General features: G+C 38.2%; 1 protein-coding gene across 3 annotated transcripts; it reads left to right on the top strand.

The window, feature by feature from the left end:
- The first annotated feature begins 236 nt into the window (after positions 1 to 236).
- Positions 237 to 12,107, top strand: TMEM41B (transmembrane protein 41B). 3 transcript variants are annotated; one of them, XM_075163131.1, is made up of 8 exons: positions 270 to 464; positions 2,132 to 2,249; positions 3,383 to 3,511; positions 5,264 to 5,357; positions 6,217 to 6,321; positions 8,225 to 8,363; positions 8,459 to 8,587; positions 9,247 to 9,333. In XM_075163131.1, exons 1-7 carry the CDS (start codon positions 383 to 385, stop codon positions 8,536 to 8,538), a joined length of 747 nt encoding a protein of 248 aa, XP_075019232.1. In that variant the 5' UTR covers positions 270 to 382; the 3' UTR covers positions 8,539 to 8,587; positions 9,247 to 9,333. The 3 variants fall into 3 exon arrangements, with proteins under 3 accessions (XP_075019230.1, XP_075019232.1, XP_075019231.1); XM_075163129.1 differs by lacking the exon at positions 8,459 to 8,587 and having other exon boundaries at positions 237 to 464; positions 9,247 to 12,107; XM_075163130.1 differs by having other exon boundaries at positions 8,459 to 12,107.
- The last annotated feature ends 819 nt before the right edge of the window (positions 12,108 to 12,926 follow it).

Genomic DNA, 12,926 nt, shown 5'->3' with positions numbered 1-12,926 from the left:
CCACTCCGCCGCGCTGAGGGGGCACCCTGCACCGTATTTACCTGTATTGAGCGCACGCCCGATTACCGTATATACCCATATGGACGTTCCCAGAAGGGAGGCGTTACCGTATTTACCGTCACTAACCCACTGCCGCATTTCACGCCGTGAAGCCCAACACGTGCTCCCGTATATCACGGCGCAGAAGCGCAAGACCGTAATGCCCCTCATAAAAGCGGCACACCGGAGCAGCGCATGCGCTGTGCGGCGACGGGGGCGGGAGCGCGACCGCGACCCGGTGGGGTGAGGAGGAGCGGCCGGTCCCGCCTCCTTCCCGCGGCTCTCGGTGCCGGCGAGGCCTGCCCTGGCCCTGATTCGCCGGGCCCCGGGGTAGCGCGGAGCCATGGCGCAGCGGAGGGCGGCGGAGAGCGGGCCTTGCCAAGCGGCGGCGGAGAGCGCCAGGCACCAGCGGCAGCTTCTAGAAGGTGCCGGGGGTTGGGGCGGCGGGAGCGCGCGACCTCGTCCTGCCAACGGTCAGCCGCCCGCCCAGCCGCCCGCGCGGGCCGGGGACGTTGCCCTCGGCGCCGCTCGGCGAAGACAACGTCCCCGACCCGCGCGGGCGGTTGGGCGGGAGAGCGGCAGCACGGCCGCCTCAGGGGGGCCGGTGTGTGTGGGGGTGAGGCGGGCTCCCGTCGCGGGGCCTGTGAGCCGCTACCCGCGGCAGGGCCCGGGGCCGAAAAGGGGCAGCAACCCGCCCCACACACACGCTAATGGGGAAACACGCGTGGGGTCGTGTGTATGTTATTCCACTACCGGCATGACTGTAGTACGAAAGGTGGCAGTGGCAGAAAGTGCAGTTCCCTGTATTTCCCTTTTTCGTCCTCTGGGTTTTTTTTTAATATTTTTTTTTTTCTCTCTGGAGAAGATGATGTTAAAATAACCACCGGTGAGGTATTCATGCTTGTAACTGCTACACGGATGCCGCCTTCGGCCTTGGCAGAGCCAGTGCACACCTGTGGGATCACGCTGACCTCAAAGCGAAAAACGTTAAAGCGAGCAAAATTGCCAGCTCGTCCAGCCGGCTCTGTTTTGTCCGTGGGTTTCATCATCCTTTCGCTGTGTTTCACAACAGTGAGGTGGCAGTGTGACCCGCTTGAATGGTGTGCGTTGGCATTGTAGTCATGCCAGCGGCATCCTCGGATGAAAATACAGCCTTGGCATTTTTTGTGTTCTTCAGGTGACCAAGACTGATGCCCCCTGCAAAGTTGTGCTAGCCTAGCAGTGTCTGAGGAGAGTGTTTTAATACATGCACACATACACACCCTAGTGTGGATGTGGAGAGTTCTTACTGTTTATTTCTCTGTTTAAAATTCTTTGTGTGTATAGCTGCATTTGTGCTAATCAGTGTATTGCATATCATGTTGGTAAAAATCTAAAGTATAGAAGAGGTCTAAAATGTAATTGTATCACTTATTGTACTCCCATTACTTCCTTTACACAAGAATTTAAAGGCTAATAAAAACTTATATAGACATATCCAAGAGAAGTCTGTTTTATACGAGTGTAAAATATGTGTAATTCCCAAGTCTGAGAACCGTAATCTTTATACCCCAGGCTGGTAAGCGTGTCTTTACATATGTTTTCTCCTGATGAGTGTCTCACCTAGTTGGCTAGTGGCTGTGCCTGATGTTCGTTCTTGGGAGGAAAAAAAAAAGGAAATCTGTTAATGAGCCTGTTTCAAAGTTGCATTGTACATACTGAAGGTTTAACTTCAAGTTAAATCTCTGGTTAACTAGACTGGCAGAAGATTTATGGCAAAAAGGAAAAAATATGTATGGCTTACTTTGTTTTGCTCTATTTTTCTCTTTGCAAACCTATTTATTAATTGAGGCTTAAATTATTAAGGATCATAGAAGTTGACTTCTATGGGATGTTTGCCAGTGTAAGAACTTCAGATTTGTTGAAAGCTTTCAGGGAATGTAAGCAATGTGTTGTATATGTTATTGAAAGCATTAGTGGGAAGATTATGTCCACAGAGAGCTTACCTTAACATTTCCTTAAAGTATCAGTTTGAAATCCGTTGTAAGATGTGAGTTTTTTTTGTTGCTGTTTTGTTTTGTTTTTAACTTTGTTTGTTTTTGTTTAACTTCAGGGAAAGCTCAGGCAGAAGGTGGATCAGCTCGGACATCACTTCTTATTCTAGTGTCTATCTTCTTATCAGCTGCTTTCCTTATGTTCCTGGTATATAAAAATTTCCCACAACTTAGTGAGTAAGTATGTCAGGAAAGATTAATTTATTTGCTTTTCATTCAAGATCAAATTGTAGAGGGGCCTATGTGGGGTTAAGTGATTTTTAAACTGACATGAGGTAATTATAGATATAACCTTATTTTTTTAAAAGGGAATTTGAATGTATAACCTAGAATGTCAGGATACAAAGCTTAATATTGAAATACTAACCGGTAGGATTTGTGTAAACAGAGTTGTACTTGACCTAGGGTTTCTGTTGGACAGTTGAGATACCGTGTTTTGAAAAGTTACCCCCTGTCACATTAGCAATGGTAACTCACTATGTCTTGACCTTCTTCAGTTGAGAGCCAAACCATGCTTGGTTAGGGCTAGGTTTATTTTAAAATTCCTTGCGCACTGGTATAATTGCAGGCTGTCATCAAAAGGGGACATCCTTCCTTTGTACCTAAGCTTCACGTTCTATTTTTCTCCTTTTCGTTGCATCTAGTGCTTGTGTTGGGAAGGTAGATAGTTTGACAAGATGGAAGCCTGCTTGTCTGACAACTTTCTTTTTTTCTTTTAGTAGTTAATTTTCTGTCTGATTAACTTGCTCAACAAGTTCAGTTTGCAACAGTCCAATCACTAAGTCTGATACAGAGGAAGAGAGGACACTCAACTGTGCTGCCCAGGGTTGCACCAGATTAAGGTGTGACATGAGATTTTGCTCTTAAAGCTTTGTTTGTTTGTGAGGTAAAGCTCTGCCGCTCTTGCTGCACTTCAGATGTTACGACCGTAGTGTTGAGGCAGTTACAGTTGGTTTTGGCTGAAATGTTGACTGCTGTTCAGTTGCCAAGGTTTGGTTTGAGTAATTATTTTTTTGATCGGTACTTGGTAAGAAAAAAACCCCAAATCCTAGAAATTAAGCTGATTATTGTAATGAATCAAAAAATATGGTTTGCAAATATCTAAAATCGAGGATTTTCTAATACAAAACATGCTGTAAATATTAAGTGTTCATCTGAGAACATTATCACAACAATAATCATGTGGTTTGTTTGCTGAGGTTGTAGTTTAGTGATGTAGTGTATCTAATTATTTATATATTCAGTAAGTAATTTTACTATACTCTTGGATTACATTTACCACCATTCCTGCTTTTTTTTTTTCTTTCCAGAGAAGAAAGAGAATGTATAAAGGTTCCTAGAGATATGGATGATGCAAAAGCCTTGGGAAAAGTCCTGTCCAAATATAAGGACACATTTTATGTTCAAGTATTAGTGGCTTATTTTGCCACATATGTTTTGTATCCTTTTTCTGATATAAATGGCAGTTTTGGTATAGTCATATTTCTCTGAAAAAGAAATGAAAAATACAAACTTATAAATTCTTGATCATGGGTGAAGAAGGCTAACCTACCTAGGTGTGTTTATAAATAGACACTGATATTCCAAAATCTTTGAACTTAAAAACGTTTCTTGTGTGTTCCAGAATGCTTTTTGGACTGTAAGAAGGGATTGAGTAGAAGGAAACTGATCAGGCATGTATAGCAGTAAATGCTGTTGGGGATTTGCATGCAGCTTCACCTTGACTGTGTCTGTTATGGACAATATTATTAGCTTTGATATTAGACTTGGTCTGATTTTAGTGTTAACGCTAACTTTGAAATTGCAAACTGAATTACCAATTAGAAATTACTGTTGATTCTAAAGGATAACTGGGACTACTGCACTGGTCTTCCTTGAGACATTCAAAAGTGCTATATAAGGATAACTTACAGAATATTTTACAGCATTTCTCAAGGAAAGTGTTTTGAGCCTTCTTTTATCTCTGCAGTGCCCACATTCAAAAAAGAAATCTATTTCCTTTTAGAGAGCACTAAATTTCTGAAGTACTTTCTGCCTAGGGAGACACAAAGGCTACCCGTGTTCTGTGTTAACTTCTTTTTCCTGAGTGCTGAATATATTAATTAATCATTAACACATTCTTAACTGGAACACTTAACTAAAGGTTGGTAACTTTTAAAAGCTGTATAAAGGTCTGTTTCATAGTTTAATGCAGGAGGCTTTCGTAACTCAGAAATATCAGCACTGAATGTGCTATTAGTAATTATCCTCTAGCTCGTTCTTTTAAAGTGTAGTTCACAAATAATAGATTTATGAAGAAAATTAAAATATTTGTTTATATATTAACGAGAAGTAGAACATAATTGGCTGCTTATTGAACTACTATAGCAGCTGATGTGACGACATTTACTGTCTTGGCAGTAGACTGTGATCAGTTGACAAGCATGTTACAGTTATCTCAACCTTGACACTTGCTTCGAAAAAGCTGTACTGGTTGTAATGGACTTAAAATAAAGGAAGATCATTTGGCTTTTTGATATTTCAGTCAGTTCAACTCAGATAAAATAGTGTGCAAATTTTTTTTGCTTTACAGGATTTCTGTCTGAAGTATAGGCAATACATTATAGTCTCAAGTATGCCTTAAGCTCAACAGCCTGTTCGCTTATGCTGCAGGAATTTAACTTTTGCCTTTTTGAAAAATTCTGACAAATTAGTGATCATGTATCCTAGTTATCTAGTGATTGCACCATGCCTGTTTGTAAAGAAGTAGTAGTTGCCTTCATACATGTCAGTCTTCCATGAAACTCATAGTAGTTATGGGCTAGGACAGGAGTTCTGTGAACGTTTCAGAGAGAATGCCTGAAATCTGCATATCTCTGGTCAACAATGTAAAATCAGAAGTATGTGTTTCCTGTAATGTCACAATAAATACCCAGTGTCAGTTGTAGCACAGATAAAGAGAAAAATGTAGTACAGCTTTTATTATTTAGTGACGTATTTTTGTACGTGTAATGATGAATTTACCCCATGTTTCTCTGTGCTTGGGCTTCTTGTGCTACTCTGCAAATGTATTTTGAAGTAAAGGTCTTTAGAGACTATGCCTATTTATATTTATGCTTTTTTTCAAATTGTAGTATGTATCCTGACTGGTTATAAAATTAAGAATTGATAGCTTTTTAAATTTTTTTTTTCCTGAACTAAGATGCATCCAGCTTGCAAACATTTGCTATCCCTGGGTCTATATTTCTCAGTATCCTGTCAGGGTTTCTTTATCCCTTTCCGCTGGCCTTGTTTCTTGTTTGTCTGGTAAGTATGGAAAATAGTTTGTGAGGGCATATATTTCTATCCATTTGGAATACAACCAAGCATCTAAACAGCTTGCTGTTTGAAATGATCAGAGTCTGAGTGAAATAGGAGTATGCATGAGTTATCATTCAGTTCTGTTGTGAGAATGGCGTTACCCAGAAAATTCACTGTAGCACTGCGTGATGATGCAAAGACTAAACTGTTTCTCCAAGTTTTCTTAATAATGGAGGCAGCTGGGTGTGAATCAGCCAGAGTTTCCTTTGCTTTAAATTTGTCTAGCATCCAGCAGAACCTGATTGTAATTTCAGAACACGATTACTACATTTTTATTATCGCACTGCAAAACACATCTATTTTTAAATGGCTTAAATACCCAAGCAGCTTCATTTAAGATATGAAATGTATGTTACTGACAAGCTTCCAAAAAAGTAATTTACAAAAGATGCAGTCATAATGAGCGTTAGTACTCACGAATGAGATAATTGAGTAGGTATGGAGGACCAAGTCGATGAATTTTCAAGTTTGAATCTCTTTAATGCCATTGTGCCCCTTATTTGCAAAGCTTTCACTGTTCAAAATAGTAAAATAAAACTGCAGAAGCACTCAGTATTAACTGATAAGTAATCAACATTGTCTACTTTAAATGTTAAGATTGACCTAAATGCCTTGGAAATAAAGGAACTGTTTTGGGTCAACAACATTCTTAGGGAGTATGTACATGCTGCTGAAGGAGAGCCCTTCAGCCTCAATGGAGGGCTGCATAGAAGCAGGCTCTATCCAGCCAGTGTAGTAAATAGGGATATAACGCTAAGATTAATTAGAGTTTTTGCTTGTTTGTTTGTGTGTTTTTTTTTTCCAGTGCTCAGGACTTGGAGCTTCATTCTGCTATATGCTTTCATACCTAGTGGGACGTCCTGTTGTATACAGATATTTAACAGAAAAAGCAGTAAAATGGTCAGAACAGGTAAAGCTTCTAGAGATGCTGAAATTTATGATAAAAAATGTATAGTGGAATAACATGGAAAGCTACTGGGTCTCGTGCTTATGTATCTAGTTACAAAGAAAGAATTCTAATTCCTTGCTACACTATGTAGTTACTTTCTCTGGGCGTTTTTAAACAGTGGGTAGTATTCCTGATTTTATGGTATTTCCTGTGAGGAAGCTGTTTTTACCTAGGAAGAGTTTGCAACTGATAACCCCCTGGTTTAGCTAATGTCAATAGGAAACCTGTCCAGTTTCAATTTAAAGTAGCAGCTCTCTAAGCTCAGAACTAATGAAAACTGGGTTTGTGTTTTTTATAGGGGAAGAAAACCTGTAGCTGTATGTCTGATTGCAAAACCTTAATTTCAAGATGTTATTGTGGCTGGAGCATTTAGAAACTTTCTCTTACAGTATCTGATAACATTAGTTTCAACAAGTGTTAATTGTCAGATGAAGTTAAAGATTTCGCAATACGAAATCATAGTGTGATTAGTATTTGAGCTCATGTCTCTTGCTTTGATACTCTGAAATATGTTCAAATAGATTTTTTTTTTTGGCAAGTGTGAAGCACAACTTACTACTGTACTCTGTTCAAAGGGTTTGAATCACATACAAATATTTTACACTTGCTCCTCATTAGATAAGATGTAGAGCTGTATCCTGCACAATTGACCTTATTAAATAATATAGTAGTATTTTGACTCTTGACCCAAGTAAATCTTAATATCGCAGTATAATCTTGAGGCTATTCTCTGAGCAGCAAATGGTTACTATTTCCATTAGTAGAACAGGGTATGTGATTTAAAATTATGTAATTACATGTGCAGCTCATATCTCACTGCTTCCAGGTTAATTGGACTATATCATGCTTGCATTTTGAGGGCTAAGACATTTTATATGCAGGATAAATCAATGTTTAAATATTCGTCCTTCGCTAAGATTAAAAAAATTCACAGTGGTATTATTGAACAATAGCAGGGCTACTGACTTTAGTGTTGCAGTTAAAGCTAAAGTTGTGACTGAGTTGTTACATGAGATTGCAAATGGAATTGCAATCAGGCCAGGTTTGATTTTTAACTGTTTGGGGTCAGATGACCATGTTTAGGCTTAGACTTAGTGAAGGTCTGCCAGGATAGGGCAGAAGTGGTGGATGCTTTGCTATCCTTATAACTTGGTTTGAGGTTACAGTTCTTCTTTGAAAGGGCTGATGTGCTAAAGCCAGGCTGGAAGGAGAAGAGGCTTTGATGTAGTACTAGCGTAAGGAGCTGGGCTAGACTTGAGAATGTAATTAAGACTGTAAAGTTTGGGCTGTTGTTGTAATGGGTAATTTTAATGCTAGGCATTCTAACGTATGGGTAGATAGGTTTTGCAACTGTGCTGGCAGCAGCCACCTGATCAACTTTGGCGCCGTGACCTGGGTAGGTTTCCAAGTGAGGAATACAGCTATGTTTTAAGTTTGATCATGAGTTAGGACAGAATGGGTTGAGGAACAAACTTCATTGCTAGTTCCTCCAAAAGCTTTAGGAATAGGATGAGGAGCTGGCCGTGTTGATTGGGCTACAGTTAGACAGGCGGAGGTTGCTGCGCTAAAGTTAGGGTTAGGCCTGCTGCTGTGCTGAATTACTTGTTTGCTGTTTAAGTTGGCTGATTCAGACACATCACCATGCTCCACCACAGACTGGTATTTCCAGACTAACTTCAGTACTGTTTAACAGGTGATTAACTGATGACTCTTCCTTGAGTCACTTTAATTGATTTTACGTTTGCAACTTTTAAATTTTACAGAGATACACAAAAAACCCCTAACAACCCTCTAGTAGTAAAATCATTGTGTATTTTCAAGGCAGGGATTTTCTACTGAATTTCTTTTGTTTTTGTTTTGACAGGTTGAACGACACAGAGAACACCTCATTAACTACATAATATTTCTGCGAATAACACCTTTTCTTCCCAATTGGTTTATCAATATAACATCTCCTGTAATTAATGTGCCATTGAAAGTATTTTTCGTTGGCACTTTTCTAGGTAAGAAAGTGCTAGTCATTCTGGCTAGTGAACTGCAGTTTAGGGGTAGCCAGAAGAAGGGGTATTATTTGCTTCTCTCTGTATGCGTTGTTCAGCAGAGATCTCCACCTACTGGACAGCTGAAAGATTACACCAGAATATTGTTTTGGTACTTTTCGATGTGTGGCGCTTATAGCATCGAAAGATTTTAGTAGTCAGGACTATTCTGATGTACTGGATGAGAGGTAATGAGCCCAGGCTAATTACTTGCTTAAGGAAACACACATTATATGAACACTTTATTAGTAACTTTTTGTTCCACTCCATGACTATAATACTTCTATGAACTTCTATAAGCTCCTGTTTTGAGCTCAGCATAATTGTGTGAGGATGTACGTGACTTTAATCTGAAGGATTGTTTCTCCCCTTCCCATTCCATTTTGTTCATCATAATATATCTTCCTAGGAGTGAATTCATAATTTAACTAATGTAGTACTAAACACTTTAGTTAATAATTGACACATTTTTGCAAATACATCTTTATCTGGTTAGGAAACAATCCATATTTTTCCTTTATGAACTTACATAAAATCCATTTGTAGAGAGACAACTTGAAACTGCTGAGTCTAAAGAGCAGAGATTATTTTCTTAGTCTTCTGTGTTTGAGTTGGTGTTAAAAATATTAAAAATGGCATAAAACCAGTTCTTTCGATAAGGGTTTTTTTGTCTTTGAATGTTGTATTTATACCCCTCTTTAAAAAAAAAAAAGTACAAGGCAACAAAGTCTGAATTTTTTGGCGTTAAAAATTGGATGACTTATTTATGATTTTTTCCATTTTTTTCCACCTTAACAAGCTGTATTTTCTTCCTTTGCTCTCCTACCCTTCTAATTCCCTGCTCCAGGTGTGGCACCACCGTCTTTTGTAGCCATTAAGGCAGGAACAACGCTGTACCAACTTACAACAGCAGGGGAAGCTGTTTCCTGGAACTCTGTTTTTGTTCTCATGATTCTAGCCATCCTCTCCATCCTACCAGCTGTCTTCCAGAAGAAACTGAAACAGAAGTTTGAATAAGGATCAAACTGGACCAGAATTTCCCATACTTCATCTCAGGATCAGCACTTCTGATATTTGTATATTTGCTTTTCTATTGGATCTTAAGCAATTTAAGGGGAGGCTTGTAATTGATAAGAATGTCTTTAAAAGAACACATGGCCTAAAATAGAAGGAACTGTGTTCAGAAATGTACTGCATATAGTTTTGTAACCAAACCATCAGTGTTTTACTTTAGGAGGTTGTGTGGAGGGGGCCCTCAAGATGAAGGAAGTGAAAACACAGATGTAACACTTTGCTCTGATTATCTGCAGAGCAAAAATTGTAATGTAGACATAAACTACAGATAATGCTTTCTAAAACTTGCAGGAAAAAACCCTAAATATTCAGTCCAATTTTGTGACATTCTCTGTAGGTTTGCATGTGATCTGGTCTGAGTACATTTCTCATCAACGCTTTTTTTTTTGCCTTTTGAGATTCCAAAATAATAGCATAATATAATAACGGTGCTCACTCACGAACAAAGGTTTTTTGCAGTACTTTAACTACAATGATATTCTCATCCTGATTGTTTACTTCTATTTATTAGTGCTGTGTGGATTTAAATACTTGAACGTACATTTGCTTTACTAACTGGATTAACAAAGGCAAAGTGTCACATCATTCCCTCTCATCCTCTGTAAAGTTTTATTCTGGAAGAGGATATAGGAAGGGAGAGAACAGGTTAGAATTTTTATTGTGGCTGGCTGATGATTTTGAAGTTCTAATTTTAATTTTTTAATGTTGATTATTTTGCCAATATTTCACTTGCATAGATTTATCCTGCCGATTTAAGAAAATGATCATATGATTATATATAAAACTCTCAGTTCTCAAGTGATTTAAAAAATGTATAACTTTAAGCAGTGTAATACTACCTTTTCTCAAGCAATATGTAAAGAGTATAAAATTTTCCATTGCAGCTCGATTAGCTAGAAATGTCAGGTACTCAAATTGGTGCAGTTCTTATTAAAGAGCTGATTCCAAATAATGTTCAAAGCATCACGTAACAGAAGGCTCATGTGTCAGTGTATATAAAATTGAAAGGATGATTCTGTTGTCTGGTAAGTCAGTAACTGGCAGTGGGCAACCAGCTATGATTCACCTTTAAGTAAAAGTATATATATTCACTCAATAATGTATATGATACCTCCCCTTGTGTGCTTACAACTGTTGTAGTTTGTTGTATTGTCAGTGGAATCCCATAAAATGAGGCCCTGATCAGCAAGGAACTGGGGTATGCATTTATGTTTTATCCTATTGAAACCAGTGCTGCTTATATGCTTTAAGTTGGTGCCCCTGAAGTATCTTGCTGAAATGGGAGTTGACACATTAGCATATGCTCCAATTCAAGGGTTTATTTGTCTGTATCCTCATGTTAACTCATCATATGATAGATCATTTGAGATGTAAGAGAACAGTTCCATAAATGTGATAATGTGAAAGGTACTGGTACCTTTAAAGAATTCTGTTCTTTTTGTAATATAATGTTAATTGACTCCATTTCATCACAGTATTACATGTAAATATATAGTAAATATTATTGATATGCTATTTGTCTTTTATTTAAATCTGGGCTGCACAGTCAATGTTATTTTTTACATAGGTATATAAAGGAATTCATATCACTTCTGTTTGCAAGTTTATTGTAAGATCATTTAGCTTCAGCAATTGTTTTGTTATTTAGAATTTACTCTAAAAGTGTAGTTTATTGGCATTTAAAACTGAACAGTAATTATTTTTATTGCTGCAGTTCTAATCTCAGAGGTCATTACCCGGGGGATTTATTCCATAGTAAACTTGAGTATGAATTCAGCTGTTGTGAGCAGGTGTCCCCTAGACTATTGAGTGTGAAGTCGCTGTAGATTTACAGCCTACTTTTCTGCATAGTTAATTTTTCATGCAGATGAACTCTCAGAATAAATTACCTACTACTTATTGTCCAGTAGCTTTTCTCAAAATTTGTCTTAATTTCTGGTCAATAATAGATGCTGTTGTAGAATCCCTTCTATGCTGTATAAAGCCAATGTTTTGGTGGAATCTTGACCCTAAAGAAGGAACTGAACTATGTTTCAATTTAATGTGAATCATGCAATCACTTGACATTTTCACTGCATTATATTTCACTGTGTAGGTGGGATCAGGCTATGTTACTGAAAAACCTGTTGTGGTTCAGTCTTAGCCTGGGTTCCCATCACAGTGGCTAAAAGCCTTAAGATTTTAAAAAGGTTGAAAATACAGTTCTTTCTGTTTGCAAAACCTTAGCATTTTTTTAACCTGTCTCTTCTGTGTTTATCTTCAGCTGCCAATGGCCTCAGGCAGTTTTCTACCCTATGAGGATGACTTTTGAGGGTTGTGAAGAGTAAGGAAGGCCTTACTCTTGAAAAAGACAAAAAAGCACTGTGGTGTGGAATACTGTACTAGCCTGCTCTTTCCTTTTGGGGAGTCCAGCAAATGATCCAAGAGATAGCCATTACATTTTGACAGGAAAACAGTGTCCACCATGAAACAAACCAGGAAATCAGGAAGATGTAGCCTTGTTTTTTAATTGCAAGGAATTCTGAGCCGTTAGGTGACCTGTTTATCTTTTGGAATTTTTTGTGATACTTGCATGACATCATTACTAAATGTCTCTTGCCATTTGATAATAAAGCTATTATATAAAACATGAAACATTGTATTTTTGAGTACAATGAAGCATGCTAGACTTCCTACTGAGCTTAATTTTTTATTAACCTGTTTAAAAAGGGATGAGTTCTTCTTAAATGGTATTTTTAATGACGGATTAAAAATTAAACTGAGCTGATTACCTCAGTAGATGAGATTCATTCTGTTTCTACCTTTATTTCAGAACACCTAGGTAAACTTGACTTCCTTTTCCATCTGAAATTAATTTCTTATATACAACAGTAATTTTGAAAAGTTTTTATATTTTGCACTGGAAGGCAATTGGGTCTAACTTGTATCTCCTCAACTAGAACCATTTGCATAATTTGCTCTTTTGTTTTGCATGAAGTCCTGATGCAAGGCTCACGTGCTGAAGTTGTTGTTATAGCTTTATTCACCTGCCCTTAATGTTCTGTTATGTCCAGTTTATGGAATTCTTTTTTTTTGCCTTGTATAGAAAACTGATGTTGAAAGCTTGCTGAAAGGTTAAGACGAAGTAAAAATTAAAAAATGACAAGTCTCTCTTTAAAATGTTAGTGAACTATACTATTATGCAAAGTCAAAACATGGTTTTTGTTGTCAGGTAACTTTGAAGATTTTTGTGTGTTGTTCCTGAGAATATTCATCATGTATAGTTTGTGATAACTGCTGGTTTTGGCTGGCATAGAGTTAATTTTCTTCATAATAGCTAGTATGGGGCTATGTTCTGGATTTGTGCTGAAAACAGTGTTGATAACACAGGAATGTTTTCATTACTGCTGAGCAGTGCTCACACAGAGCCAAGGCCTTTTCTGCTTCTCGCCCCCCCCACCAGCGAGTAGGCTG

This window comes from Calonectris borealis, chromosome 14 (assembly GCF_964195595.1).
Source record: "Calonectris borealis chromosome 14, bCalBor7.hap1.2, whole genome shotgun sequence".
In the NCBI taxonomy this organism is placed as follows: domain Eukaryota; kingdom Metazoa; phylum Chordata; class Aves; order Procellariiformes; family Procellariidae; genus Calonectris; species Calonectris borealis.
The sequence above is the reverse complement of the archived record's forward strand: the minus strand, read 5'-3'. Positions and strand labels throughout refer to the sequence as shown.

What these genes read in the sequence shown, in the direction of transcription:
- TMEM41B (XM_075163129.1), top strand. Translation starts at nt 383, where the DNA reads ATGGCGCAGCGGAGGGCGGCGGAGAGCGGGCCTTGCCAAGCGGCGGCG. An exon ending in TATTTTGCCACATATGTTTT is followed by an intron (nt 3,512 to 5,263) that starts GTATCCTTTTTC and finishes AGATGCATCCAG; the next exon opens with CTTGCAAACATTTGCTATCC. An exon ending in CAGTAAAATGGTCAGAACAG is followed by an intron (nt 6,322 to 8,224) that starts GTAAAGCTTCTA and finishes TTGTTTTGACAG; the next exon opens with GTTGAACGACACAGAGAACA.